Source organism: Emydura macquarii, unplaced genomic scaffold (assembly GCF_026122565.2).
Source record: "Emydura macquarii macquarii isolate MOO-44397 ecotype Brisbane River unplaced genomic scaffold, CSIRO-AGI_Emac_v2 contig_2308, whole genome shotgun sequence".
Lineage (NCBI taxonomy): Eukaryota > Metazoa > Chordata > Testudines > Chelidae > Emydura > Emydura macquarii.
The window spans coordinates 3,959,539-3,987,274 of record NW_027132445.1 but is presented as its reverse complement, the minus strand read 5'-3'; the positions used below and the strand labels follow the sequence as shown (position 1 = coordinate 3,987,274).

General features: G+C 39.8%; 2 protein-coding genes across 13 annotated transcripts in view; one reads left to right on the top strand and one right to left on the bottom strand.

The window, feature by feature from the left end:
• MAP3K4 (mitogen-activated protein kinase kinase kinase 4) overlaps nt 1-23,210 on the top strand; it is a 112,433-nt gene extending 89,223 nt beyond the window's left edge. For 4 of the 5 annotated variants that reach the window (XM_067560824.1, XM_067560821.1, XM_067560823.1 and 1 more), the window contains 10 exons: nt 1,264-1,364; nt 2,525-2,605; nt 3,463-3,654; nt 4,324-4,394; nt 6,414-6,530; nt 12,139-12,298; nt 18,511-18,633; nt 19,774-19,880; nt 20,935-21,114; nt 22,302-23,210. In XM_067560824.1, the coding sequence (XP_067416925.1) occupies nt 1,264-1,364; nt 2,525-2,605; nt 3,463-3,654; nt 4,324-4,394; nt 6,414-6,530; nt 12,139-12,298; nt 18,511-18,633; nt 19,774-19,880; nt 20,935-21,114; nt 22,302-22,322 (1,153 nt within the window). In that variant the 3' untranslated portion in view covers nt 22,323-23,210. Of the gene's footprint in view, nt 1-1,263; nt 1,365-2,524; nt 2,606-3,462; nt 3,655-4,323; nt 4,395-6,413; nt 6,531-6,662; nt 6,722-12,138; nt 12,299-18,510; nt 18,634-19,773; nt 19,881-20,934; nt 21,115-22,301 lie in introns of those variants that run through there. The other variant, XM_067560825.1, reaches the window with a different exon arrangement.
• Nucleotides 23,211-24,859: 1,649 nt separating this feature from the next.
• The window catches only part of AGPAT4 (1-acylglycerol-3-phosphate O-acyltransferase 4), a 129,034-nt gene continuing 126,157 nt past the window's right edge, over nt 24,860-27,736 (bottom strand). For all 8 annotated transcript variants that reach the window (XM_067560812.1, XM_067560819.1, XM_067560813.1 and 5 more), the window contains one exon: nt 24,860-27,535. In XM_067560812.1, the coding sequence (XP_067416913.1) occupies nt 27,444-27,535 (92 nt within the window). In that variant the 3' untranslated portion in view covers nt 24,860-27,443. The remainder of the gene's footprint in view (nt 27,536-27,736) is intronic.

The window sequence follows — 27,736 nt, the reverse complement described above, 5'->3', positions numbered from 1 at the left end:
AAATAATTCCCTAGAAGTTGGTATGCTGTTCTTAGAGTCATCTACGTTGTCACTTTTCTGGGAGTTTCAAATAACAAACTGCAGTGTTTTCTTCTACAACAGAGGCTATGAATGTTTATGTGCATGGTCTGTATTTTTACGTTGAATTCTGATAACCCATGAACTGGATAAATAGTATTTAAAAGCTAACTACAGAAACCGGTAGTGTAGACCATGGAAGATAATTGCTATTCAGGAATGACTGTAATATTCTGTGTACAGTATAACCCACTTAAAGTGAAATTCAGTTTGTAATGAAGTAAAATGAGCGTCCTAAACTTTTCCAACACGCAATCTGCAGATTGCTGTCATAATTATAGTTCTCCTCATTTATAGTGAAGTTGATCTATGAAAGAAAAAAATCTCTTCACTAAAGAAGGTTCTATTGTATTTAAGAGGATGGATGCCTCGCCACTGGAATAGCATAGAAACAAAGCTTTAATCTGTTCTAAACATTTACATTAGGTGCATGCAATATATACAATTTGAAAACTTTCTAAACCAGTTGCACTAAGCAATGTGTGGTGCACAAATGCTACCATAGTTCATTCAAGGCTGTTCTTAAAATACCCTGTTTTATGTAATTTGAAAATTAAATGCAAAGTAGTTTTACCTACTAGTGTATATTGAGCTTTTTGACGGTTTGAATCTGTGCTATTTCTGTACTAATTTTTCCAATTTAATTGTTCAATTTCTAAGGTCGGAAAAGGTTATGGTGGGGCATTTTGTATTTACCCAGACTCAGTAGTTGAGCAGATTTCTTTCTGTCTTTCTCACTGTTTGTTTTCCTGTTTAATAATTTGCATGTATCCAAGCTCATAATTACTTTGTGCAAGGTTTTGTCCTCTGGTAGTATTTATCTTTTAAATAGACCAAAAAAACCCCTATCAGCTGAGTATAGCTTTGACATGCTTGGTGTTGAACCCCTGTAGTTCCCATTTTAATCAAAGGGAATTTCAGGTGCTTAACACCACATGTGATCAGACATTTAGGTTGGTGGAGTGGGACAGCTTCTCCATCCAGGATTTAAATAATGCAGAGAACAGGAAAGGAAATGCTGAAGATATGCAGTACTTTGGTTTACTTCCCGAGAATTGGTTTTGCCTTTGTATGGCTTTTATTAATGGGATCACGGTGGATGCACTCTCCTCTTAGGCTTCAGAGTGTCTGTCACTTCAGAAATACAGTTAAATTGCTAATTAGTACAGTGGCTTATTTTAACAGGGGTTCCAGTGTCCCTGAAAATGATCGACTGGCTTCAATAGCAGCTGAGCTGCAGTTTAGATCCCTGAGCCGTCACTCAAGTCCCACTGAGGAGCGAGAAGGTGATTGTTTCGATAACAGATTGTGATCTGGATCTGCAAATGATTCATGTGATTAAATTGGATCTCCTGACCCAATTCCATCTACCTTTTAAAAATTCCTTTATCAATTCTTTATTTCTAAACAGGCTTTACTGTGTTAGATTTAAATTAAGGACCAAATTTTCAAATTAGGTCGTCTACTTTTTCCCAGGTGTGCATGTGTGGGGGTTTTTTCAGGTGCAGCTTGGGTACCTGTGTTTAGAATAGTTATTTGTTTGGCTTTTTTTAATAGACCACTGGGATGTTCCACTACACTATTCAAAATGAGATTGGCACCATAGTGACATTTGGTTGGAATATCTACTCTTCTCACACACCTCAGCGCAATAACCTGGCTGTGAGGTGAGGAGGATTTCTCAGGCTGTGAGTCAGAAGCAAAGCCTCTGTAGTTGCTATTGCAGGGTCAGTGTTACAGAAGTCCCCAGAGCCAGTGCTTGCACCCACCACTGGTGGGGAGTAATGACTGGATCCACATGGTGGTTGATGTGATGATCTGGGACTCTGCTTCTCCTCAGATTTCTCTGACCCCTCGTGCTTAGGCACATAAGTGAAATATATTTAAACAACTTCCTTGGAAAAATAAATGTGCCATTAAGAAGTTTAATTCTTTTTTATATGACAGACAATGAAATCCTCAGAGTTTCAGCCATCACTTATGACTGGTGCTTGAATATAGTAGATTTTGTTGTCTGTTTCCAAATTGGAAAAAATCTTTAACAAACATGTGAACTTCTAAAGTATATTTTTATTTGCTTTGTTTGCCTGATCATTCCCTTTTACCTATGCCTGGTATTGAAGGGGAGATTAGCTAGGTTGGATTGACTATTTATGGTTAAATTATTTTGCGATTCAGAGTCACTTTTTATGTATACAGATGCTGCATTTCTACAGTCTATTATATATTACTATTTCTAAAGGTACTAAATTGTCTTAAAGTTCAAAGAATGTAATTGTGTTGCTTCAAATACCATAATGAAGATCAGTGTGAGTTGTTAAATTATCAGGTGTTTTAATCCTGAAATGTAAAATCTCACCTGTGTTGAATATGCAACTTTTATTGTATTTATAACCTTAAAAGTAGTATGAAAACAATTTCTATTCAACAATTACTATTTTTACAGAACCCTTGTATCCTAAAGGAGATTTGAGTGGATCAGCCCGAAGGAGCTGGGAACTTCGAACTCTCATCAACCAGACCAAAGGTAAGAGGCAAAGGCACACTACTTAATGCAATACATTTTAAGTTTAACTAAGTCTGTATGTTTTTTTAAAAATCCTTAATGCTGTGCTTCAGAAAAATACTGATTTCTGATACCAGAGAAGGCTAGCAAAAGAACAGTATGTATTCTTTGAGGCATTATCTATTGTTCTTGATGTGTAAAATTAGTACTAAGAGAATCATAGCATCATAGGACTGGAAGGGATCTCGAGAGGTCTTCAAGTCTAGTCCCCTGTATTCAAGGCAGGACCAAGCATTAACTAATAGTTGCCAGTATACTTATTGTCATCAGTTGATAGAAGACATTTTTGAGAAGTTGGGTTACATGACATCTGTAGATCTAGAGGTTCACAAAAGAACTTAGAGGTTCACACCAAACTTCAAAATGATTCAAATTTGAGAAAAGTTCTCAAATCTACATGAAACAAAACCTTAAATGTTTCCTTCTCCCTTTTCAATATGGTAATGACACAAATGTGATAATATCCAAACTAAAGATCAGTGCTTTAATTGAAGGCTAAACATAGATAAATCATATTGTAAATATATTATTTCAGTGCAACTAACTTCTTTGAATCATGTTAGTGGGAATTTAATATTTTAATCTAAGTCGTAAAGTAAGAAGTTGCATATGAAACCAGAACACACAGTTTCTGTTCTATGTAGTTCCAGCTTGCTTATTGTTTGAACTTCTATTAAAAAAAAAAGTTGCACTGTACATCAGAACACTTGTTCAACATGATCTCATAATAATACAGTAGTGGCAAAGGAGTAGACATGCAATTCAAATGTAGGGGGGTAAGTTTCTGAATCAACGGATTTGTGCAATGTTTTTTTTAGACACTGCTTCCAAGCAAGGACCTATTGATGCTGTTCAGAAGTCTGTCCGATTGTTTGAAGAAAAGAGATACAGAGAAATGAGGAGGAGGAACATCATTGGCCAAGTCTGTGATACCCCCAAATCTTATGATAATATCATGCATGTAGGTCTAAGGAAGGTGACCTTCAAGTGGCAGAGAGGAAACAAAATAGGTAAGTCTGTAATAGACTTGTCGTGTAGGTTAAAATACTGCATTCAGATCTTGTTTCACCTTAAGATTTACGTTTGAAATCTTGCATCTTGGTGTAGATATTACGGTTTGTTTCACTACACGAGGAAGGTTTATAGAATATTAAACATAAAATACTATTGCAACTAGCATTTCCTGTGAAATCTTCACTTCAAGTAGTTAGAATTTATTCAGTAGCATGCTTTGAACAGCTTCATTTTGTGCTTGATCCTGCAATCTCTGAACATGTTCAACTCCCATTTATTGTAGGGTATTCTGCACATGGGAAGATCACTAGGTTAAATGCAACATATAGTGCCCCATATGTTGGCACTATCTTCAGTAGACTAGTTACACTTACTGCTATAGTCACTATTGGCCGTACTCAAGAGAGATGATTATTTCCCCACTGATTCTGACTGTATGTGAAGATTATCAGACTATCGTTGATATTCATGAAAAGGGTCTACTCCTAATTAATCTTAGAATTAATGTGCTTAACTTTTAACCAATTTGAACAAAAGCTTATAATTGCTTAATTATGTTGAAGAAGTATTACAAGTTTAAATCCTTTTGAAATAAAAAAGAGAGTAAATCTGCCAGGCTGAGAGGTGTGTTTGAGTTGTTCACTGTTTTTATTGTAATTCTACAGGTGAAGGCCAGTATGGAAAAGTCTATACCTGTATCAGCGTTGACACTGGTGAACTGATGGCCATGAAAGAAGTGAGTACATTATCTATAAGTGCCACTTCTATTTAATTTTAATGATGCATATGCTGTTTCCATAACTACATGTGCATGAATCTAGTTGGCAGTTCTCCTTGTCAGAGCATTGTTGTCAAATGGTTAGTGCAGGGGAAATGGGAATACGAGTTCCTGCTTCATTTAGGCTGAGTTGCATAACTTTTCTGTACCCATTGGGTTAGTTCTAAATTATCAGTATATACATAAGTAAATCTATATAGGAATTGAGACCTGTCTGTTTTGTGCTACATTTTGCTCGATAAGATGTGTGTCAGTCTTTTTTTAGATTTTTTTTTTTTTGCATTCATCCTTACACTAACATTCGGGAGGTTGCCTTGGTATAAATGGCTCCCAGCAATTCCTCTGACAGACACTCGATGCTAATGTAATTACAGGCTTGGGGCCCAGTTCTGTCCCCGGATTTGCATATACAAAGCTGTTTAACGTTTGTGTAAAAGGGCAGAATTAGGTCCTGTTTCTATTGTTCCTATCCCTGTATTCATCCACTGAGCTTGTAACACTGACTCTCAGAAGTTCCTGATGTTGTCTAAGAGGTCATCTTTTTCCCAGCAGGAGCCCTTCCTGTCCCTCTTAGCCTTCCTGGGTGCTATAATTTAATTTTCTATATATCAACATATATATATATATGCACTCAAGAGAGTGCCTTGAGCAAAAACAAAGATTAGTGCAAGAGAGACCCACACTTGTTGAGGACCTTGCATTGATAGGATATGTATTTAGTATGTTATTTTCCTTATGCTGTTTTCTAGTACGTAGAATCTTATTCCTTTACCGGTTGTTTTCAAAATACTCATTCCTCACTGAAGATTATTGCAAGCTATGTTTGAAGTGTTTACTGCAAAGTCGTCTTGAGTTATAAAAAATAAGGTTCAGAGGGTTTTTGATTTTTTTTTTTTTTTTTTTTAATACTGATTTGAAAACCACTGGTTTTTTCTTTAGGTGTTTCTTCAGACTTTAAAAAAGAAAGCCGTTCTGAGTCAAGGAAAAACTTTTGACACTTCAATCCAAAATATATTTTTAGCAAAGTTTCATAAACCACTGAAATAAGGGTTAGAATAAAAATGCCATCTTAAATATCACTAACATAATTAAAAATGAGGAGTCTTTGCTTACAAACACACAAAATAGCTTCATAATTTTGAAACTTTAGAGAAGTATTTGGAAAGAAAAGTATTTGAACTTTCTTTGTCACTTTTATTACCTTTTTATATTTAAGTTTACCACTATTTACCAAAGTACGAAACCTAATATTCTAAAATTGTTATATGGAAGCAACCAATCATAATGTCCTTAGAACACTCAAATGTAAATATGTACCTTTACTTTTCTTATGGTTGTCACTCACTTGGTGTATTAATTTTTTTCTGATTTCTGACAATACAATAAAAGTAGCATATTAGTAGTATATGATCTTATTCTGTAATTTTTACTAAGCATTTTGTTTGACTTAGTCATATATTGACTAGGAAAAGATTAAATTACTTTTTCAGAAGAAAATGTTTTGATAATTTGTATTTGCCTCCCCAAAAAAATTCATCACAAGGCACTTTTGGAATATTAATGAAAACTGCTCTTTTAGTCAGTGCCTCCTGACTCTGTACCTCCTTCCATGCCACATCTTACTCTTGGAAAAGCCTCAGTTAAACTGTGTGCACGAAGGAAACTCCTCCTTCAAATCCCTCTTGGCAGTCTGCTTCTTCATGAAGCCTTTCTACACTGATCTGACCTGTGTTTCCAGGCCTTCTTATATTTGACCTGTTGTGTTAGGTTGCAAGCTCCTTAGAGCAAAGACATTGTTTGTTGTTATAATTTTTTAAGTGACAGCAACCTATCCCTGTAGATGTCTTCAAATCGTTTCCTAGAGACATCAAAAAAAAGTCTGTAGATTGCTTCTTAGCTACTGTTCTTCTCTTGGTTATTTTTCTGTTTCACACTTACATTAATAGCAGCAATAATGAAAAATAATCACTTTTGCAGATAAGATTTCAACCGAACGATCACAAAACCATCAAAGAAACTGCAGATGAACTGAAAATTTTTGAAGGCATCAAGCATCCTAATCTGGTTCGTTACTTTGGTGTGGAGCTCCACAGGGTAAGCAAATATTAATCACTGGATTTTCATAAAAATTAGGAGAGAACCTTTAGGAGTTCAGATATGGAGTCCTGTGTTCTACACCACAAGTTATTTCATTTCTGAGCCCTGTAATTTTGCCCAATTATCCAGGAAATCTCCATGAACTGCATCATTTCTGTCTTCCCTGAATCTAGAGTTCTTCCTGAAACGTAAGTTGTAGAAAGCTGGTAGACATCAAAGTACTAAAACTCACCCTACTAGTACCAGCAAAGGACACAACAGTGTCTTTTAGCACTTTGCTCTTGCTCCCCCCCCCCCCGCCCACCCCCCCCCCCAAAATAAATAAATAAATAAATAAAAAAGCATGTTAGCTTATGTGAAATCTTCATGTGCAAATTAGCTATATAGGCACTTTAAAAAATCCAAGATTTTCAAACAGAGTTAATATCCATTACCTATATTGAATATACCACAGACATTTTCAGCATCTTTTCATGAGAAACTAAAACTGCAAAATAGTGAGGAGTTAGAGAAATAAGACATCCTCGGTAGAGGTGCAGAAACTGAAAACTGGCCCAGAGAGCAATTGAAACAGGCAGTTAGAACAAAACCTGCAAAAGAGGGGATAAAATTACTAATCTTGTTTACTTCTTGCTAGTTTATAAAATTTTCTTTTAAACTGCTGTTGTAGTTCATAAGTTAAGGAAACATTGTAAGTATATTATCTTATTCTAGTAATAAAAAATACTCTACTCGCTATTTGGGTGATACCAAGAACCACTCATCTATAACTTGTAGTACTTGGTGTCACAACTAACTTAATAGTTATAGAATTACATGCATGGGAGATCTTACACATATGTGAAAGAGAATATAAAATAAATTTGCAGCAAGGAAGATTGAGGTTAAAACTTTCTAACTATAAGTATAGTTATGTACTGAAATAGGTTACTGAGTGGGGTTGTGGAATCCCCGTCACTTTTAAGAACTGGTTAGAAAACATCTGTCAAGGATGGTTTTTAAATATACTTGGCCCTGCTTCAGTGCGAAGGGATGGACTTTTGAGGTGCCTTCCAGCCATACATTTTTGTGATTCTATGATACAGATGTTCAGTCTGTAATCTTGGAAAAGTACAGTTAAATTTACATGAGGCCTGCTTTATTAGTCCAGGTTATCCCAATTGAAACTGAACCTCCTCAAAAACAAACAAACTGTGTAATTGTAAAATAATACAGGCAGAAGTCCTGCAGTGTGGAAGCTATCCACTTAATTGCACAGAATGCAGCATGTATGATTACTTGTCTTGTGGGCAGATGGCCCTTAGAGGCCGAGTATGGGCTCTTGAGATGAGAATGGCTGAACTGGAGGAGCTAAAGGAGACAGAGGTACATAAATGAGACTTTCCAAGACACACTATAGCAGTCCCATACCCAGTCTGACAGCCTCTGTGCTGTTGAGGAGGATGAAAGTCTTGGGGAAGGAGAGCGTCATGCTGGAGTGAGGAGAACAATCCCATAGTTGGGACCATCCTTCCAGATGATGTCATGGTGTCCTCTTGCATTGAGGATATCCCTCTCGGAGAGGGAACCTCAGTTATTAGGAAGAGATAGGTAGTAATAATGTGGAATTTGATTAATGGAAATGTAGATAGTTGGGTTTGTGGTGACCAGGAGAACTGCATGATGAATTGCCTGCCAGGTGGAAAGTTGGTGGACCTCTTGAAACATTTGATAGGCCTATGTGTAGAACTGGAGTGGTGCTGGTGGTCACAGTACATGTAGGTACTAATGACATAGGGAAAGGTAGGAGAATGATCCTGGAGGTCAAATTTAGGCTGCTAGTTAAGCGATTAAAATCCAGGACCTCCATGGTAGCATTCTCTGAAATGCTTCCAGTTCCATGCACAGGACAAGTTAGACAGGCAAACTGCAGGGTCTCAATGCGTGGATGACACAAACCTAAATCTCTCCTCCTAAAACCATCATTAGGAACTGGGGAACCTTTTAGGAAAGGAGGAGTCTATACAGCTAAGCAGGGTTCCACCTAAACCAAAACAGAACCAGATTGCTGGCGTGTAAAATTAAAAAGGTTGTAGAGGAGTTTTTAAGCTAAGGGCTGGGGGAAAGCCAACAGATGCAGAGGAGCACATGATTCAGACAGGTACCTGCCTTAGGGAAGAATTTATTAAAGGGGATAGTCTGTGTTCTGAAGATGAGAGGCTAGAAGTTGATAAAATATAAGTAGGAACTGAAGAAAAACAGTCAAATGAGAGTCCCATTCAGTTACATCACATGAAGGCAGACAATTGAATAGTGACAATTTTATATGTGCTTGTATACAAATGTAAGATGTCTAATTACTAAGGTGGGTGAAGTTGCGTGCCTGCTGTTAAATGAGGATATTGATATAACGGACATCCCAAAAACTCAGTGGAATGATAATTGATATTACCTTGTAACATCGATTCTCACCAGGGTATAAAATATATAGGAATGAGGGAATAGGTCGTATTGGTGGGGGAGTGGCACTATATGTGAAAGAAAGCATAAAGTCAAATACAGTAAAAATATTAAATGACTCAAACAGTACCACAGAATCTCTATGGATAGAAATTCCATGCTTAAATAATAAGAATATAGCTGTAGGGATATACTATCGCCCACCTGACCAGAATGGTGATGGTGACTGTGAAATGCTCAGGGAGATTAGAGAGGCTACAAAACCAGAAAACCCAATAATAGTGGGGGGATTTCAACTATTCCCATATTGACTAGGTACATGTCATCTCTGGATGGGATGCAGAGATAAAAATTTCTAGACACCATTAATGACTGCTACTTGGAGCAGCTTGTCCTGGAACCCACAAGGGGAGAGGCAATTCTTGATTTAGTCTTAAGTCCTTGATTTAGGCACACAGGATCTGGTCCAGGAGGTGCATATAGCTGAACCACTTGATAATAGCAACCATAATGTAATTAAATTTAACCTCCTTGTCGGGGGGAAAAAAACACCAAAGAAATCCACCACAGTACCATTTAACTTCCAAAGGGAGGAACTCTACACAAAAATGAGGAAGCTAGTTAAATGGAAATTTAAAGGATAAGAGTGAAATGCCCACAAGCTGCATGGAAATTGTAAAAAAACCATCATAATAGAGGTTCAAACTATACATATACCCCAAATTAAAAAAACAGCAAGAGGACCAAAAAGACGCTTCCGTGGCTAAACAACAGAGTAAAAGACATTCTTTAAAAATTGGAAGTCAAATCCTACTGAGGAAAATAGGAAGGAGCATAAATTCTGGCAAGTCAAGTATAAAAGTGTAATTAGGCACATTAAACAAGAATTTGAAGAGGAACTAGCAAAAGACACACAAATCAACAGCAAAACAATTAAGTATATCAGAAGCAGGAAGCCTGCCAAACAATAAGTGGGGCTACTGGACGATCAAGGTTCTAAAGGAACACTTACGGAGTATATCTACACTACAGATAAAAACCTGCGGCTGATCTCTGACAGCTGACTTAGGCTTGGGAGGGCTCAGGCTGAGGGGCTGTTTAATTGCAGTGTAGACTTCTGGGCTCGAGACCCTGCCACCTCACAAGGTCCTAGAGCCCAGACTCCAGCCTGTACCCAGGACTCTACACTGCAATAAAACAGCCTCTTAGCCTAAGCCCTGCAAGCCCAAGTCAGCTAGCATGGGCCAGCCGTGGGTATCCGACTGCAGTGTAGACATACCCAAAGAAGATGAGTCCATTACAGAGAAGCTAAATGAATTCTTTGCATCAGTCTTGACTGCAGAGGATGTGGAGCAGATGCCCACACCTGACCCATTCTTTTTATGTGACACATCTGAGGAACTGTCCCAGATTGAGATGTCAGTGGAGGAGGTTTTGGAACAAATCGATATATTAAAAAGTAATAAGTAACCAGGACCAGATGGTATTCACCCAAGAGTTCTTAAGGAACTCAAATATGAAATTGCAGAACTACTAACTGTGGTATGTAAGCTCTCGCTTAAATCAGCCTCTGTACCAGATGACTAAAGGATAGCTAATGTGACACTGATTTTTGAAAAGGCGAACCAGAGGCAATCCTGGCAATTACAGGCCAATAAACTTACCTTCAGTATCAGGCAAATTGGTTGAAACTACAATAAAGAACAGAATTATGAGACACATAGATGAACATGATATGTTGGGGAAGAGTCAACATGGCTTTTGCAAAGAGAAATCATGCCTCACCAATCTATTAGAATATTTGAGGGTGTCAGCAAACGTTGTCAAGATGATCCAGTGGCTATAATGTACTTGGACTGTCAGAAAGGCTTTGACAAGATCCCACACCAAAGGCTCTTAAGCAAAGTAAGGAGTCATGGGATAAGAGGCAAGGTCCTCTCCTGGATCAGTTAGAAGATAGGAAACAAAGGGTAGGAATAAATGGTCAGTTTTTAAAATGGAGAGGGGTAAATAGTGGTGTCTCCCAGGGGTCTGCTTGGGACCAGCACTGTTCAACATATTCATAAATGATCTAGAAAATGGGGTAAACAGTGAGGTGGCAAAGTTTGCAGATGATACAAAATTACTCAGGATCATTAAATCCAAAGCAGGCTGTGAAGAGTTATAAAGGGATCTCACAAAACTGGGTGGCGGGCAACAAAATGGCAGATGAAATTCAGTGTTGATAAATGCAAAGTAATGCACATTAGAAAACATCATTCCAACTATACATATAAAATGATGGAGTCTAAATTAGCTGTTATCATTCAAGAAAGAAATCTTGGAGTCATCATGGATAGTTCTTTGAAAACATCACTCAATGTGTAGTAACAGTTAAAAATGCTAACAATGTTAGGAACCATTGGGAATAAGGATAGATAATTGGATATCCATTGGGTAGATAATAAAACAGAAAATATCGTAATGCTACTATATTAATCCATGGCATGTCCACACCTTGAATTCTGACAGCAGTTCTGATCATCCAATCTCAAAAAAGATACATTAGAATTGGAAAAAATACAGAGAACAACAAAAAATGATTAAAGGAATGAAGCAACTTCCATATGAGGAGAGATTTAAAAAGACTGCAATTGGTCACTTTGGAATAGAAGGGGGATATGATAGAGGTCTATAAAATTGTGAACAGTGTGGAGAAATTGATTAGGGAACAGTTATTTACCCCTTCACATGACTGTGGGGATGTTGTGAATGCTGAAAGTATGACTAATTCAAAAAAGAATTAGATAAATTTATGGAGGATAGGTCCATCAATGGCTATCAGCCATGATGGTCAGGGATGCAGCCCTGTGCTGTGGGTGTCCTTAAACTCGGACTGCTAGAAGCTGGGTCTGGATAATGGAGATAGATCACTCGATAAACTGCCTTGTTCTGTTCACTCCCTCTGAAGCATCTGGCACCAGCCACTGTCAGAAGACAGGATACTGGGCTAGGTGGACCATTGGTTGACCCAGTATGGCCGTTTTTATAGTCTTATGATCTTGTTTCACGGACAGCAAGGGAGTGGGAGGAGACTAAGGTTAAACATTAACATTCGAAAAGAAATTAAGATGAGAAATAATACCAGCACAGACACCAAAGAAATTTAATTTGGTTCCCACAACAGGAAGAAATGTATATCTTCATGGAGTACTGTGATGAGGGCACTCTGGAAGAGGTGTCAAGGCTGGGCCTTCAGGAACATGTCATTAGGCTCTACACGAAGCAAATCACAATTGCCATCAATGTGTTACATGAACATGGTATAGTTCATCGAGACATTAAAGGTAAATTGTTTTTAAAAAGTTAAGTTAATGTTGCTTTACAGTGTTGTAAACAAAGTATTGCCGAAAGCATCTATGGAAATTTAAGGCAAGTTCTCTGCACTAAAGCAGTAATTATGTTGTTAACATCCCCAGCCCTAGACAGTTTATAAGCTTGCATTAGTGACTATTCATTTTTATTGAATGCATTGCACTTGGAATTGTTGGCACACAGTGTTCAAAGTTAGGAACAAATTCTGCTCCTTGGTGCACTTGTGCAACTTCCTTTGAGTTCACTGGAGCCCTGTGACTCCATCCAGGGACAGAATTTGGCCCTTACACTTCTAACACAAATCCTACTGTAACTTAAATGGTGTATTTTTATTATGGTCTTTGCAAGAAATGATGGAATTCTCTGGGAGCTGAAGAGTATCGCATAGGTAATTTAATCTTCATTTTTTCTCTGTGGTTCTCAGGGCCCAAGAAAGATAGCAAGATTTCCAAGGGATGCTAAAGTCATCAGTGGTGAAAGGCTGCTGTTTTATGTTAGAGAGATTATGAAACAAATAGGTTAAAAATTAGACCTATCCGTTGTTCTTCTGATGCATGTTACTCTACACACACTTTGCTCTCTGCCGTCTCTTACAATGAACAGGCTGGAGCTGCGAAAACTGCAAAATTTTTTGGCATGCTCGTAGGAACCCCCTCTGTCTCCAGTTTCGCTCCTTTTCTCAAGTGGTCAATAGCAGGGCTTCTTGTCTCCTGCTCCTTTCAAAACATTCTCCTAGTTTAGCTGTTCTAGTTTTGTTTAGAGTGACTTTGCTTCCTCTGCAATGGCCAAGAAACCAGAGAAGGAAAGGAAAAACTTCACACAAACTTTTCCCTGTAAATGCTCAGTTTACAACAAGGCGATGCAACCCAACCATGCTGGGTTTCTATGTCCCTCTTGCTCGCAGGGTTCTGAATCATCGCAGCAGTCTAGGAGATTCCCAGTTGCTCTTGCTCCTTTGGCCTCGTGCTCCTCAGTTGGGAAAGAACTGTCCATGACCCAGAGGCCTCCCACCCAGGTAGGCCACTCTTGAGTCAGCTTTGGCTTTTTTAAGGAGATAATTGTGCTCTCCTTTCCTCTCCCAGCATTCTTTCCTTTTTTGTTTTACCTGCTGGCCGAGGCTTTTTGTCCAGGTGTGAACTCACTTCTGTGTTTCCCATAACCCCATGTCTATGGTGATCATTCCTTACTTAGATGAGTCTTTAGTAGAATGTTGCTCTCTCCTGGAAGACGAGGTTAGCTGTGGCAAAACCAAGGGCCTGATGCAGAAACTGAGCCTCATGAACAGAGTCAAGATTCCTTTTGCACTGATGCAGTGTTTCATTAACTTTGGGATGCACTTCTAGACTGACAAGGGAGAGTGTCTTCCCATAGTCCAAGAGAAACACTGAAGTGAAAACTTTTATCCAGATCTGGATGCTCAATCACTGCATTATCCAACAGGATTTCCAATGATTGAGCTTGCTAACATCCAGTATAACGAGTGTTCCTGGGGAATAATTCCGGCTTGTGATGTTGAAGCTATATCTGATAAGGGTCAGTGTTCACAGTTCCACCACTCTGGACAGGACTTCCCTAATCCTTAATGGTAAAATAGTGTTCACATGGTGACTGTGGGGCAGTCAGCTATACAAAGGGGGCTTCTTTGCACTTCTCCTAGTCTGTCATTTCCATGGATAAATCAGGTCAGATTAGGGATTTATATAGGTCGTCAGATGGCACATTGTAAGTCACCTTCCCAGAACTAATGTTACATATTCACGTTCTCAAACTCAGGGCAGTGAAGCAGGCTCTATGTATTTTGTTGTCTTGTTAGGGTCCCCAAAAATGAATCATGTGGTCAAATGTTTCCATTTTTGTGGAGGGGAAAAAAATCACATAGCAGACAGGCTGAGTTCCAACACGTTCCCATAGCATTAGATCCCCAATGCCCAGCTGGCATCATCTTTTGGTGAACCTTTCTGTTAGCAGTAAACTCCCAGTTCATCTTTGAGTGATTGTCCATATATATTCCACTCTTGGTGTCTATGCATCCCATGCACATGGGATTGGAATTTTTTGTCCACCAGTGTCCTTTGGAGCTGTGCTTGCGCCCTGCCTGTTCTTGTGCCCACCCTGCCTTTCCCCCATACCACCTTGAGACATAAAGGGCAGAGTGGTGCCAACAGTCCCTCAGTTCCTTCTTTCTACAAATAGCTGCAGGATGGAACTGCAAGCAGTGCCTCTGTCTCTTGCACTTGGCTAGCTTTATTTGTATACAATGGCATATCTAGGCATACTCCGTAGTTAATTAGTATTAGTTGGTATGATTTTTTTTAAGTAAGTTTCTTTTTGGGTATTTTTGTGTATTTATATCCTTATGATTGAAACCAGATCTCCCTGTCTAAAATGTTGTCCTTTTTGGGAGGGAGCTATATCCTTCAATGATAGGCATACCAGATGTCTCTTCTGTCTGGGAAAAAGACATATTCCTGAAAAGTGTTCAGTCTACAGATCATTTTCAAAAGAAACACAGAAGGTTGAGGGGAAGGTCCCCCAAAACCTTTCTTACTTGACAAGACAATGAGACCTGCCTCTGATCATGATAAATAGGACCCTTCAGGGACAGAGCAGTCTTCATCTAAGAGTACTCCAGTGGGTTGTGGCTCTGTTGTTAGCTCCCATGCATCTTTTCTTCTGCTGTTCCTGCCCTCAGGTCCTTGTCATCAACTACTGAGGTGTGGGAGAGAGCACCAGCTGCTGTCTCTTCTTCATTGCCCAATGAAGCTGTGGCTCCCGTTACCTCATCCTATCCTGACAATTATAAAACTTTTTAGGACTTTCTGCATGGGATGGCAGAAGCTTTGGAAATCCCTGTGGAGCTCGTACAGGTGAAGGTTCTGTACATTTTTGGACATTCTTTGCTCTTTTGTGCTGGGAAGGTTGGCTGTGGCAATCAGTGAGATCCTGGTGGAGCCAACATAACATCTATGGCAGACACCATAAGCAATTCCACTTACATCCAAGAGATCTGACAAATAGTATCAGGTGCCGTGTATGTCTTTTTGAATATTTTTATACACATCTAGTTCCTAGTTTGCAGGTTATGACAGCTGCACAAGAATGTTTTAGACAGCAAGTATCCAAGCCCATGCCTAAGAATGTAAATGGCTGGTCCTGTTCAGGAGAAAGTGTTACACTGGCAGAGGAGTGAGGTATGACTAGCTTAACTGGCATAAGGTGAGTGAATTTACAGACGAGGTCCCTCAGGAACTTATTAAATCCTTGATAGCGGTGGAGCCGTTAGTGGCATGAACCACTCCCCAAGCATCAAGTGATGCTTTTGATACTGCCACAAGATTTATGGTAATCTTCATTATAATGAGGTCATCGTGGCTGCCATCATTGGGAGTCCCCAGTGAGGTGCAGACCACAACTGAAGACCTCCCATTTTAATGTGCTGGCATGTTCAGCAGTAAATCAGATGAAGCTCTGCGGTCCAGGACTCTTGGGCCACTCTCAGGTCTCTAGGTGTTTTATACTAGAAGACCACCAAGTAGATAGCAGATGGGCTATAGACAGGCTCCTTAGCCTCTCTATTATGCTCCTCAAAACCAGAAAGAAACAAAGGTTCCATAAGGGAAGACCCTCCATTTTTTTTCCTCATCAGCAGTAGGTTCTGCACCCTCTGTGAGAGAACCAATTTGACAGAGTATTAACTGACTGTGTGGACTTGCTTCTGACGACTCTTTTCTCCTTTTCCACCCCATTTGGAAACTGATGATTTTATTTTCTGGAGATCTGGTGACAAATCTCAGAACACTGTGGTCTTAGAATTCTCTACAGTTTCAGAACCTCTCTGCCCCTCACCTCCTTCCCCATCCCTCTTCAGGGACTTCTCCCATAAGAACCTTTTGCAACAGGAGGTGGACTCGCTCTTGGGACAAAAGAAAAGGTTCTGAATCAGTTCAGGAGAAATGGTTTTATTCCCATTGTTTTCAAATTCCCGGAAAGAAAGGAGGTTGGTGAGAAGGCTCAAGTTTGAGTCAAGTTTAGGATTGCAACATTGACCTCTGTAATCAGCAAGGAGAAATCTTCCCTGGTGCCAATCCAGAGAATAGAATTTATAGGAGAAATACGAGACTCAACAATAGCCAGAGAAAACCTACCTACAAGCACATTCCAAGTCAGGACAGTTCTCATAAAAAAAACAAAACAAAACCAAAAGCTAGAGAATCATCATTAAACATCATTAAAAACTTCTCAGGCTGCTTGAGCACATGTAATACATCTTGCACATGTGTAATTCAGCATGCAAGACTTAATCTTCATTCCATGCAAGGATAGTTTAAAATCTGTCTACCATCCAAGCATGCGCCATATCAATATGGCACTGAGAGTTCCTGGGGAAGTGCTCTCCTCAGGTGTGCAAGGTAACACCATTTACACCACCTCTGCCATGACCTGTGCTTCTTCCCTGCTGCTGTGGAGATGGTAACACCTGAATTATATATTAGCAAAGGAACTGAGGGAGGGTTGGCACTACCCTTAATGTCCTCCAGTGGCAGGGGGTCACAAGGGCTTTCAGAGCATGAGCATGGCTCCAATGGATACAGCTGGCCAGAAAACTGCTCTCTCAAGCTCAAGGAGCACATGTGCACCCAGAGTAAAATACATGTAGATGACTCATTTGTAAGAGCCACAGTTACTGTAAGGTAAGTTCCCATTCTTTCCCAACATGTACAAGTTCCGTTGGTAATCAAAAAAGCCTATAAATGGAATTTATTCCTGTTACTCGTTTCTCCTTATAGTGCTATTAAACATATATCTTCTCTGCCTCCCTGATTTTAAATAATATCTAAACTTTATCCTTCCCAAGCAGGAGGTTCCTCAAAGCATTTAGAAACAGAGTCCCAACATCATGGGACTGCAATGCCTTTCCATAAACTGAGCAATTTCAGGACTATTTACATTCCTTTTCTGTTTCTTGGGCATCTTTGTGGGGAAATGCTAAGATGCACTTAAGTGGAAGTTGGAGACTAATTTAGAAAGGTACAGGAAACAAGGGCTCCTGCACTGCCTCCTGTGAAATGCAGCGCAAAAGTGGGGAACTGGTGGGAGGACATGGTGCCCAAATGAGCAACAGTAATTTTGCACAAAAATACTTGTGTGATGTAGATAATGAGCGTGGACAAACCTGAGACAATTCCAGCATATACCGTTTGCAGGGAGTAATTTTGTTGATCTGTGTGCGCCACTCATTTTCCATCAAGAAAATTCACCATTAAAGTTACACCATTGATAAGGTTTCAGCATTTCTGCTGACAGACCCACCACCAACCAGCTCATAGCTTCTTTGTGATGACTCCCACTATTACTCAAGATTTCGCATGACTTGTATAGTATGCTGCTGCTTCTGTACTCCTTTGCTCTAAACATGGAGGTTGGCACGATATTGAAATGAAGAGGAATGCTGGTCACCAAGGGCCAGGTTTTCCAGTCTACCTAAGTTCACTTTACAGCTCCGTTGTGAAGCAAAGTGAATTTAAGATGACCAGCGCGTCTCCTAGTGAGCTCTTTTACACTACATAGGGGGAATCTCTCCTGGTGTAAGGTGTCAGTTTAGCTACCTCTTACAAATAAACAGCCTCTCTGCTCTATGGAAAAGGGGGAGTGTTTATAAAAAGTTGACTAGAAATGAGCATTCTGTGCTTCCCTACGCAGCTCTGCCAGTGCATCTCATTCCTGACTGATGATTGATACTGTTGGCGCTGCCACTAGAGGCACATTTTGGGGTGGGTTTTGCCATATGGAGAAATGCCCACTTGAGATTAGAATGAAAATTCCCAGATTCCTTGTGCTCTAAGATGGCACAAGAACACAGGACTCCAGTGTTGGAAAGACTGATGAATTAACCCCTGGGCCATCTAGCCTCCTGGATTCTCTTTTTGCTTTGTCAGTAAATTTAAGTCTTTGACTTCATTGGTGTACCTAGCCTTTGTATTTATAGACGATGCCCAGCAAAAGCTGGTTTATACTAAGAATGCATCATCTCTGGCATACTACCAAATAACAAATTCTTCATGTGCTATACAGGTTAATCCAGCTGTATGCCATTTCTAGTAGCATATTGTGCTGAGATGTCCTGACCTCTCAATTAAACTGCAGTTTAACAAGTTTTTAATTTTTGTTTGTTTGCATTTCCCAGGAGCCAATATTTTTCTTACCTCATCAGGACTGATCAAGCTGGGAGACTTTGGCTGCTCAGTAAAATTAAAGAACAACACACAGACAATGCCTGGAGAAGTGAACAGTACTCTGGGGACTGCAGGTGAGGATGAATGTGCTGAAGTGTTATGACCATGTTTAACACTGACTAGTGACCGTCAGTGACATTTTCTGTCAAAAGGCTGCTTGGGACATATTTGAGTGGAGCTTGGTGTGACCTTATCTGGTAGGGCATGTGCGAGAATGATCGTCTGGGGCAACTTTAACAGGTAGAGTGTATATAGAAAGGATGGCACAAGTACAGCACAGCAAACAAAAGATGTATATACAGCGTATTTGTCATGCTTTCTGTTTTTGAACATCAATATTTTGCATCCCTGTTATGCCTAAACATGCCAGCCTAAAGTAAGTGGCTACAACTCCGTGGAAGTCCCAATTAGATCAGTGCTGAATTTGGTCTAGGGTATTGATTATGGGCCTGATCCTGTGTGTGAACTCCCACAGAGGGCTTGGATTTAATTGGATTACAGAATTCTAGCGAGGTAAGACAGCATCTGCACAGGAAGTGTGTGTAACTACATTCCCCAGGAGTTTCCCCTTTTTTCTATTTAAGAATGTTCTTCCTCTGAAAGAGCATCGTGTTCTTTTCCACTGGTGTTTAATCTGTTCTAAGGCAAATAACTGAATAATATGTACAGTTTAACTGTTGTACTTAAGGTTAAGATTTTGTCATGGTAATTTTTAGTAAGTCATGGACAGGTCATGGGCTTCTGTGAATTTTTGATTATTGCTCGCGACCTGTCCATGACTTTTACTAAAAATAATGGGAGGGGGCACTAATGCGGGGTGACTGAAACCCAAGGGGGGACATGAGAGCCTGAGCCCCACTGTAGGGGGGAGGGGGGTCCGGCACCCACCACCCTGGGTGCTAAGAGTGCCGGGTGGCCGACAGCTCCAGACCTTCCCATCGCTGCCCCAGTGCTGAAATTGTAAATGCCATGGATGTCTCTGAAAGTCATGGAATCCGTGACCTCCATGACATAATCTTATCCTTACTTACAGATGAAAAACATTTGGGACTATTTCAGTAAATGATACATCCTGGACCACAAAGGAATAGCTGGTGGTAATTGACTGCAGATGTATTGAAAAGCATTTGATTGCTCAGTTTAATGACTTTATTTAGGTACATACTGTTCCTTCTGTTGTATAAACTGATGGCACCATATGTGTTGTTTCAAAGCATACATGGCACCTGAAGTAATTACTAGAGCTAAAGGAGAAGGGCATGGACGTGCAGCAGACATCTGGAGTCTGGGTTGTGTTGTAATAGAGATGGTCACTGGCAAGGTAAGAACAGGTCATATACTGTATAAAAGCAGACTGGGTCAGAGAGCTCTGCAATCCACCTCACTGAACGGTATAAAATTGATACTCATTTATTAGCTGGCATCCCACAAAGAGAAATCAAGGATGCAGACTTGCATACATTTTTATTTCCAATGACTGAGACCAGCTGGGTGTTGCATGCAATTCATTAACGTTTTGGCAGTGGAATAGTCATTTATTTGTGGACGTTGAGTAAGGGAGATTTTTCTGTTCGTTGGGTCTAAATGTTTAGTAACTTCTTGAGCATACATTTTCTCCTCTTCCTATGTAATTTTTGGGGGTTTGGGTCATCATTCAACTATGTCCTGCAATAAGTTCAAGACCTTTGTGTGACATTTGCTTCCCACTTTCTCAGCCCTCTGAGGCATTTCACAATAAAATCAGTAGGAAATGCCCTCTAGTGTTACTACTAGAAATTGAATGTAAGTGCGCATTCTGTTTTGTGTCCCATTTTAAATTTCCTGTTCATTCTTCCCCTGATCTATCAGCTTGCCTTACTGTGCCATTCATGTGCTGTTTAATACAGAATAATGATCACCACCCCTCCACAGTTGTAGGTTTGCATCTGATGGAATGCCACAGAAAGCATGTTTTTCAGTTGCTCTTAAGCACTGCTTGAGCATAGGAAGTGTGGCTCTAAATGGTGACCTTTTCTTTGGTTGCTCACTTTTGAGTGCACTTTGAGTGCAAAGTTGGAGGACAGAATTTAGCATTTGATCCTATTCTGCAGATGTTCATATATTGCTCTTATCATGGTAGTGTCTGAGCACCCTCCAGTAGTGCATTGAAAGGGGCATCTGTCTTATGAGCTGTGTGTGTCTCTCTGAGGCCTACTGTGTTCTTAGCAGTTTGTTTTAAAGGACTTAGAGCCACCAGATGCAATTCACAATACCAAATCCATGAGCAAAGGCATTTTTAATAGATTTCTAGTGCAAGCGAATTCATGCTCTCTTCACCATTGGCTAACATAGCCATTTACCAAATCTGCATTCAGCAGTTTTGTTCTTGGTTGCAGAGACCCTGGCATGAATACGAGCACAACTTTCAGATCATGTATAAAGTGGGGATGGGTCATAAGCCTCCTATACCTGAAAGAGTGAGCCCAGAAGGAAAAGACTTTCTTTCTCACTGCCTGGAAAGTGATCCAAAGATGAGATGGACAGCTAGCCAGCTCCTGGATCATCCATTTGTCAAGGTTTGTCAAGTTGATTTGGTGCTGGGAGCGTAGTAGATATGAATGAGAGAGATGTAAATTCATTGAATCCATCACCTGCATATACAATTAACTGTAGGGCGTTGTTTCCTGCTAGTGAAGATATTAAACCAGTACTAGGCAGAACACACAAAGTAACACATTTTACAACCTGTCTGATTTTGCAGACACTAGCAAATATCTGAATGAAGAATATCTTCAGTTATTTTCACAGCTAATAATTTAGGTTGATACATTCTCGAAGGAGTGTGACTGCAGCAAACTTGCACTGGTGCTGTGTCTCTACAGCCTCCAGTAAATGTTCATCACTGAGTTTGCAGGGCTGTTCCTATGTATTGATGTGACTTACTTTAAAGATACAGCTGAAGGGTGTGGTGTTCTGTGTTTAAATTTTAAAAACACTTTGTGAGAATTTAGCAATAGTAGCACCTGTGAATAATGGGAGTCAGACCTAAAAGAGTACATTTACAATGACTTGAGTAATGCATAGTTGACAGTCCATTCCATAAAAGTTACATTTTGTGACAGCTCCTGGGCCAGGGTTTGTTTTATTTTAAATGATTACATTCTAAGTTGGTGTTTTTTCTAGGTGTGGGGGTTGATAGTAGTTAGGGATGTGGCCATACTGGTTTTCAGGCATGTGGAAGGAAAGTGCCCCCTTCCAAGACTATGCTGTTCAGCAGGATGTAGGTTCTTAACATTTTTATAAGCTGTTCCCCTCTTCTATTATAACTTCTTTCATTATTTAAAGATCTTTAATCTGTTCCCCTCTGCCACTGTAAGATTGTTTACTGCAGTACCTCAGCTAATTCGAACAATAGTCAACAGGCATAATCCACACACACTGCTTTCCCTTGATTGTACTCCGTATAGCCATACATGCTTTGCTAAGACTGTTCATCTTACAGAATTAGAGCAATGAACTGCGATCAGTCATGTCAGCAGAAAGCACTCCTTTTCATGTGGCAATGTTTTGATAGCTAAGGGTGAGGACAGCATACAGCATCATTAGCTTATATCATAGTTTAGCTCCCTCTATTTTCATAACACTAAAAAAAAATCTACTTGATCCCCTTCAGTGAGTGGGAAAGAGGAGGTGACTTCTGTACTGCAGTCTCTCCCAATTAGACTAATTTTAATTGCTGACTTAGTGTTCTGTCCTTTCACAGGTTTGCACAGATGAAGAATGAAGTTATTCAATATGTGGCCTTCTGTACTCTGGCAAAGATTCTGCTAATCACTACTGTATGTAATATTTACATAAAGACTGTGCTAAGAAACAGTGTAAAATTTAAACTTACCATGACTGAAGACTGCACAAGTGACAAGCGTCACTTCTACTGCTGCTCCTGTATGTTTTACTTGGCACATGTTGCTCATGTGACAGTGTCTGCGAATTTAAAAAAGCTGCATGTTTCAGTGAAAGTGCCATTACTACTGTATATGGACCATTACCTTTTTTGTTCTTTCTTCTAAATGTTTCTCATTTAATTGAGAACTGTAATGTTAATATGTAGTATTTTTGAACTTTCTAGTTTGAAAAAAGTTGTAGTGTTATCACGTGTTCTGGACCTTGTTTTTTAATATCCTGTTTGAGTGCACTGACTGTGAACTTTACTCTGTTTTTTTGCCCAGCTTCAGATTTGTTATGCAAAAGGCTGATTAATGAAATTACAAAAAAAGTTTTTCTCAATAAATGGTTTATTTTAGGAAGATTTTTGTGCAGTTCTCCCTTCCTGGTTGAATATTTACAACCGAAAACAAGACCTTCTGGGATGGAATGAACACGCTGATGCTATAATTCATTATCTTTCATTTGAGAGGTAGCCAAGCTGGGCCTTTTGGACTGTAGTTGTTCTGAAAGCTATGCCAGTGAGTTAATCCAACTTTACCAATGACAGGAGGGTCTGCATGCGTATTTAAAGGTTCTCACTGCTTATGCAGGGAGATCATTGCCTGCCAAGAAGATTGTTCAGGAGTTCTTCAATATGGTGACTGCATTTTTGCAGCATGTACAATGAGAAAAAAAATAATAGAATGTGACAGAGAGCTTTTGCCATGCGTCACATGGTAGAAGAAAGAAATTGAGGTGTTTCCCCAGAATGTGAGACACTTACTACTTTAATCCATAGATCCTGGATTTTCTTCCTGTGCTCGTAGCAGAAGGTGGTATACTTTATTTTTCCCTCTGTTGAAAGTACTGATTCTTCATTTAGAACTCTAATTTGAAATTGAAATGTCACAGATCACCTTCTTTTTGACCCCCTCCTGCTAATTTTCCCTGAGGCAGCAGCATCTGCCATGGAGCATGTTGACAGGTGATAGGCAGCAAGCCTTCAGAGGTAAAGGCTGTTCACCAATCTCTATAACTATTTAACATATAGACAGAAGGGATATTTAGAAGACACCAAGCAGGGCCTTAAGGCCAATGGTACATCAGTGTAAGATACACCAAAGACCCATGGCTTGATTAGGGAAAACACATACTTCTGCTTGTGAATGCCAGCAAGAACGATGGAATGCTGCTCAGAGGTTAGGAAGATAAAAAGTAAACATAACTGTTGCCTACCTCGAAAATGGCTGTCTCGCAATGGTCAAGTGGTGAAACAAGTGAATAGTTTCCCCAATTAAAAACATCAGACAGAAGCTGCAATAAAGACTGGTGGTGTCAAAAATTAAACTACACATCCATGCTCTGTATAAAGTTAATGCTCCTGCAGGGCTGTGAGAGCTAGATACTTATGCTCTGAGTCATCTGTGTCCTTTATAAGAGTTGTGGTGTTACAGAATAATGTAATAATTAGCTGGGTAACAGAAACTGTGAGCAATGAGTTGAGGAGGAGGCATGTTTAAAAAGAGCACATGCACTTGGGGCTCAGCAAAAAGATGATTACCTCAAGTGTCAGTTAGGCAAGATTGCAGCTAAAGAAAGAAACAGGGCCAGCTGGAGTAGCAGTGAATAGAAGTTTTACAAGTTTGTTGCACTTGTGAAAGATGGGCTTTCTGATGGTGGTCAGCAACAGCTATAGCGGAGATGGCAACTAAAATATTTTCCTATTCCTAGTTTTGAAACACATTAGGGCTACAGAAAGTTCACATTGTGCATGCTTTTCTTCCTGGAGTGTGATGATAGAGGAGTTAGTTTTAATCTGCTGTTTTGACCAGACAAGCTGGTTATGTAACATACATTTAAAAAGTTTGTATTCTTGATTGCTAATCAAATACAAACTTATGCCTTTTCTTCAGACTTAAACAGGGCAGAGGTGCAGCAGCCACAACAGGATTGAAACCTCAGCATTCAGGGGCTGGTTGGAGGCTTCTGTTTGAGTTTGACTGTGTAAGAGCACCTCAGACTGCATCACAGAAATGGATACTCTTTGCAAGCAAGGGGATAGCTCATGACGTCCACCTGAAAGTCTTGGGGAAACTTGTAAAATTTATTTTGCTTTACCTTCCTCCACATTGTCTCCCCCATTCCATTGCATGTAGGGTGACCAGATGTCCTGATGTTACAGGTGCCTGGTACCCACCTGCCATCTCCTCACCCTAGTTGTAGCTCTGAAGCTAAAATCAATTATTTCTGAAAAAAATGCAGGGAATTTCTAATGCAACTGATACAAAAAACAAGTTATTGCACTTCAACTTTTTATTTTTTTTATATAAACAAATTTAAGATTACTTTTGTTAAGGCAGTTGTAAAACATACAGTTGCTCATGGGAGAGGAAGTAAACACTGCTGTCTAACAAGACAATATAATTCTTAGTATAGTAAACCAGACTTTTTTTGGCAAGTACCTTTTACAGGCATTCCAGCAGAGCTACAGGAGGTACAATTCTGATTTCTGCAATAAGGGCACAATAATCATTTCAGTTTATGTGGAGCTTTGGAAGATCTCATCCTACATTCCTTGCACATCCAAACTTCCCAATTAAATCAAAGGGACTTCTGGCAGTATTAGAAAAAGCTAATCTATTTTAATTCTTCCTCCCAGAATAATTTATATGCACTAAGAAACACTCCACACTTAACTTAAACACACTAAAATAGTATAGTGACCTTTAGAGGCTCTGCGCCTCTGAACTAATACCCATTTGCTGTTCAGCAGTGAGCACCTTTACATGGTGTGGAGTGGCACCATGTGAAAAAGACACTCATTGCTTTACCAAACCATACTTTTTGCTGTTCCAGTAAGAGGGCTTGAACAGAGTTGTATGATCCTTCACTTTCGAAATGGTTTGGACAGGCTCTTCAGCATGGGGGTCACCGTTATTAGCCAAATGGTTTTAGCAGTTCCCTCAATGTCAAGCTGTGCCCCAGGTAGTTTCTGTACAGTAAAGTATGTAAATTATTGGACTGTGCTTTTCACGTGCTGGTGTAATTATCCTTCTACAGAACAAGCACAGTGGCAAAAGTGTGCTAACAGCCTTTATTCTCAGTATCTCTAAGGCTGTTACTCTTATATTAGAGGAAGCTAAAGTTCTTCGTTTCATTGGCAGTGTCTCTCGCAGGAATTCAAGTACAGGCCCTTTCATTATCCATGAATTTAAAAGACCCTTTCTCTATCCCCATAGGAGCCATTTAAGGCTGCATGGGCATGAAACCCTGAAGTCTCTCACTCATTCTATGCCACTAAAGTGAGCAAAATCAATCTGCCTCAGTCATTTAGGTTCCTTTCTTCATACTGCATGTTTTTCTAGCTGCCCAGAGTTTCAAACCCATTCTTTATAATTGTCCCATGCTAAGTAGCAGCACTACATAGTAGGTTAGAAATATTAGTTTTCTCCTCTCTTAAAAGTAACATTTCAACTACTGAATGGCAAATACCTGGTTCATGGAGTTATCCCACTGCACTTTTTACCATCTGGTACAAATCAAGGGCTTGAGAGGCTTTGACCATATTCTGTTTAGAAAGCAGGGGTGTGTGTGTGTTTGCGTGCACATGGGGGGGGGGGGGGGGTCATCTCACCTGTAAATTTCACTGTCTAATACAACCTGGTGAAATGCACTATCCCTAAGTCCATGGGACGAACAAGAGGATAGTGACTGTCAGGAATTAGTCGGTTGCAAAAAAATTGTAATCAAGAAATTCACACATGCTTATGTTTAAAAACCAAGCTGGGACAAGGGAAGCACAACTAGGACATGACATAGAAACAAGCCTACTTTATTCAAAGGGCAAGAGCCTGGAATCACTGCAGTCACTGGGGTTTTGTCCAGGGTAAGTGGCTAGGGCTCTGAAAATCAAGGCATGCCCAGCAAAATTAACATCTAAGAAAATCAAATCACCTAGCTTAAGAGTTATCTTAAGCTGCAGCCTCGGAGGGTAAGTGTTGTTATTTCTCAGAACAAACAAAAGCAGAAACTGGGAGGGGATTGCTCTCAAAAAAATCTGATTCCTAACCTTGTTTTGTTGCAGGACCTACAAGTGCTTTTCTTTCCTACCACAGTAGGAAGGCCCATATGTATAAGAATTTTGTAAACTAAAAATCTTATTGCCTCTCCCAAAATGTAAACTGTATTCAGTCTCTAGTCATTGCATCTAATCATACATTGTGCTGAATCCACTCCAATACTGCTCAGTAATGTTAAGGACTGGTGGTGTGTTAGGTACATTTGTCATGTCTGAACACCAGAGCTGTGTTCAAAATTCACTGGACAAAACTCTGATCTCGTAGTCTGGGCTGGAGGGAGAGCCCTCTCAGACTCTGTCCCTGCATCTATTAACTTCAATGGACTGAGTTGATCTCATTGCACAATTAAATTGGAATAGCTCTACAGAAACCTATTTTCTGCAGGAGCCTGGTTCAGTCTGATATTGCTCTAATTGAGCAAACTATATTGAAATAACAGAGTATGGTCATTAAATTGATAACACATGATCTAGACATATACAAAATATCCATTTTAATTTCCTCAGACCCTCATTTACTCGCCATTGATTAGTTATCCATTCCTTACAGCATGGTGAAAACCCCCCACCCCCCACAGCCAACTGTTAATTCCCATGTGGACCTCTGTTATCACGATTTTTTTTTTCTTCAAAACATAAGACACTTCATATGAAAACCAACAAACAAAGGCAAACCTGTTTTGAAGAGCTGAGACGCAAGAGTACATCTTTCAGCAAATCTGAAATTGAGCCCAAACCCCAAGGGAAAAAAAAGGAGCACAAATTCAGAGACACAGGGAAGTGTCTCTGCCCCACCCTTCTGTCCCTGTCCCCCACCCCCACTTGAAGGAGCATGATGTGCACTTAAAGAGTTCAGAAGTTGCATTTGTTCCCTTTGGATTTAAGCAGTCTCTGCAGATACTACATTTGTTTCTGCTTGTCGTCTTTGTTGCCGTAGGCAGAGCCTTTGTTAATTTCGGTGACCCCTATCATCCATCGGACACCAACAGAAGCTGCAAAGAGAGCAGAAAAAAAAAATACGTAAAACTTGACTGCCGCCAGGGAGTGATTACAACATATGCCACAAGGACCAGGTTTGAAAAGGCTAGTGCTGGTAACATGAGGAATGCTGTGTTACCATATTGACAATAGTAACAATAAAGCAATTTTCTGCTCTATACACCTCTGTGCTTTACAGAGGAGGGCAAATATTA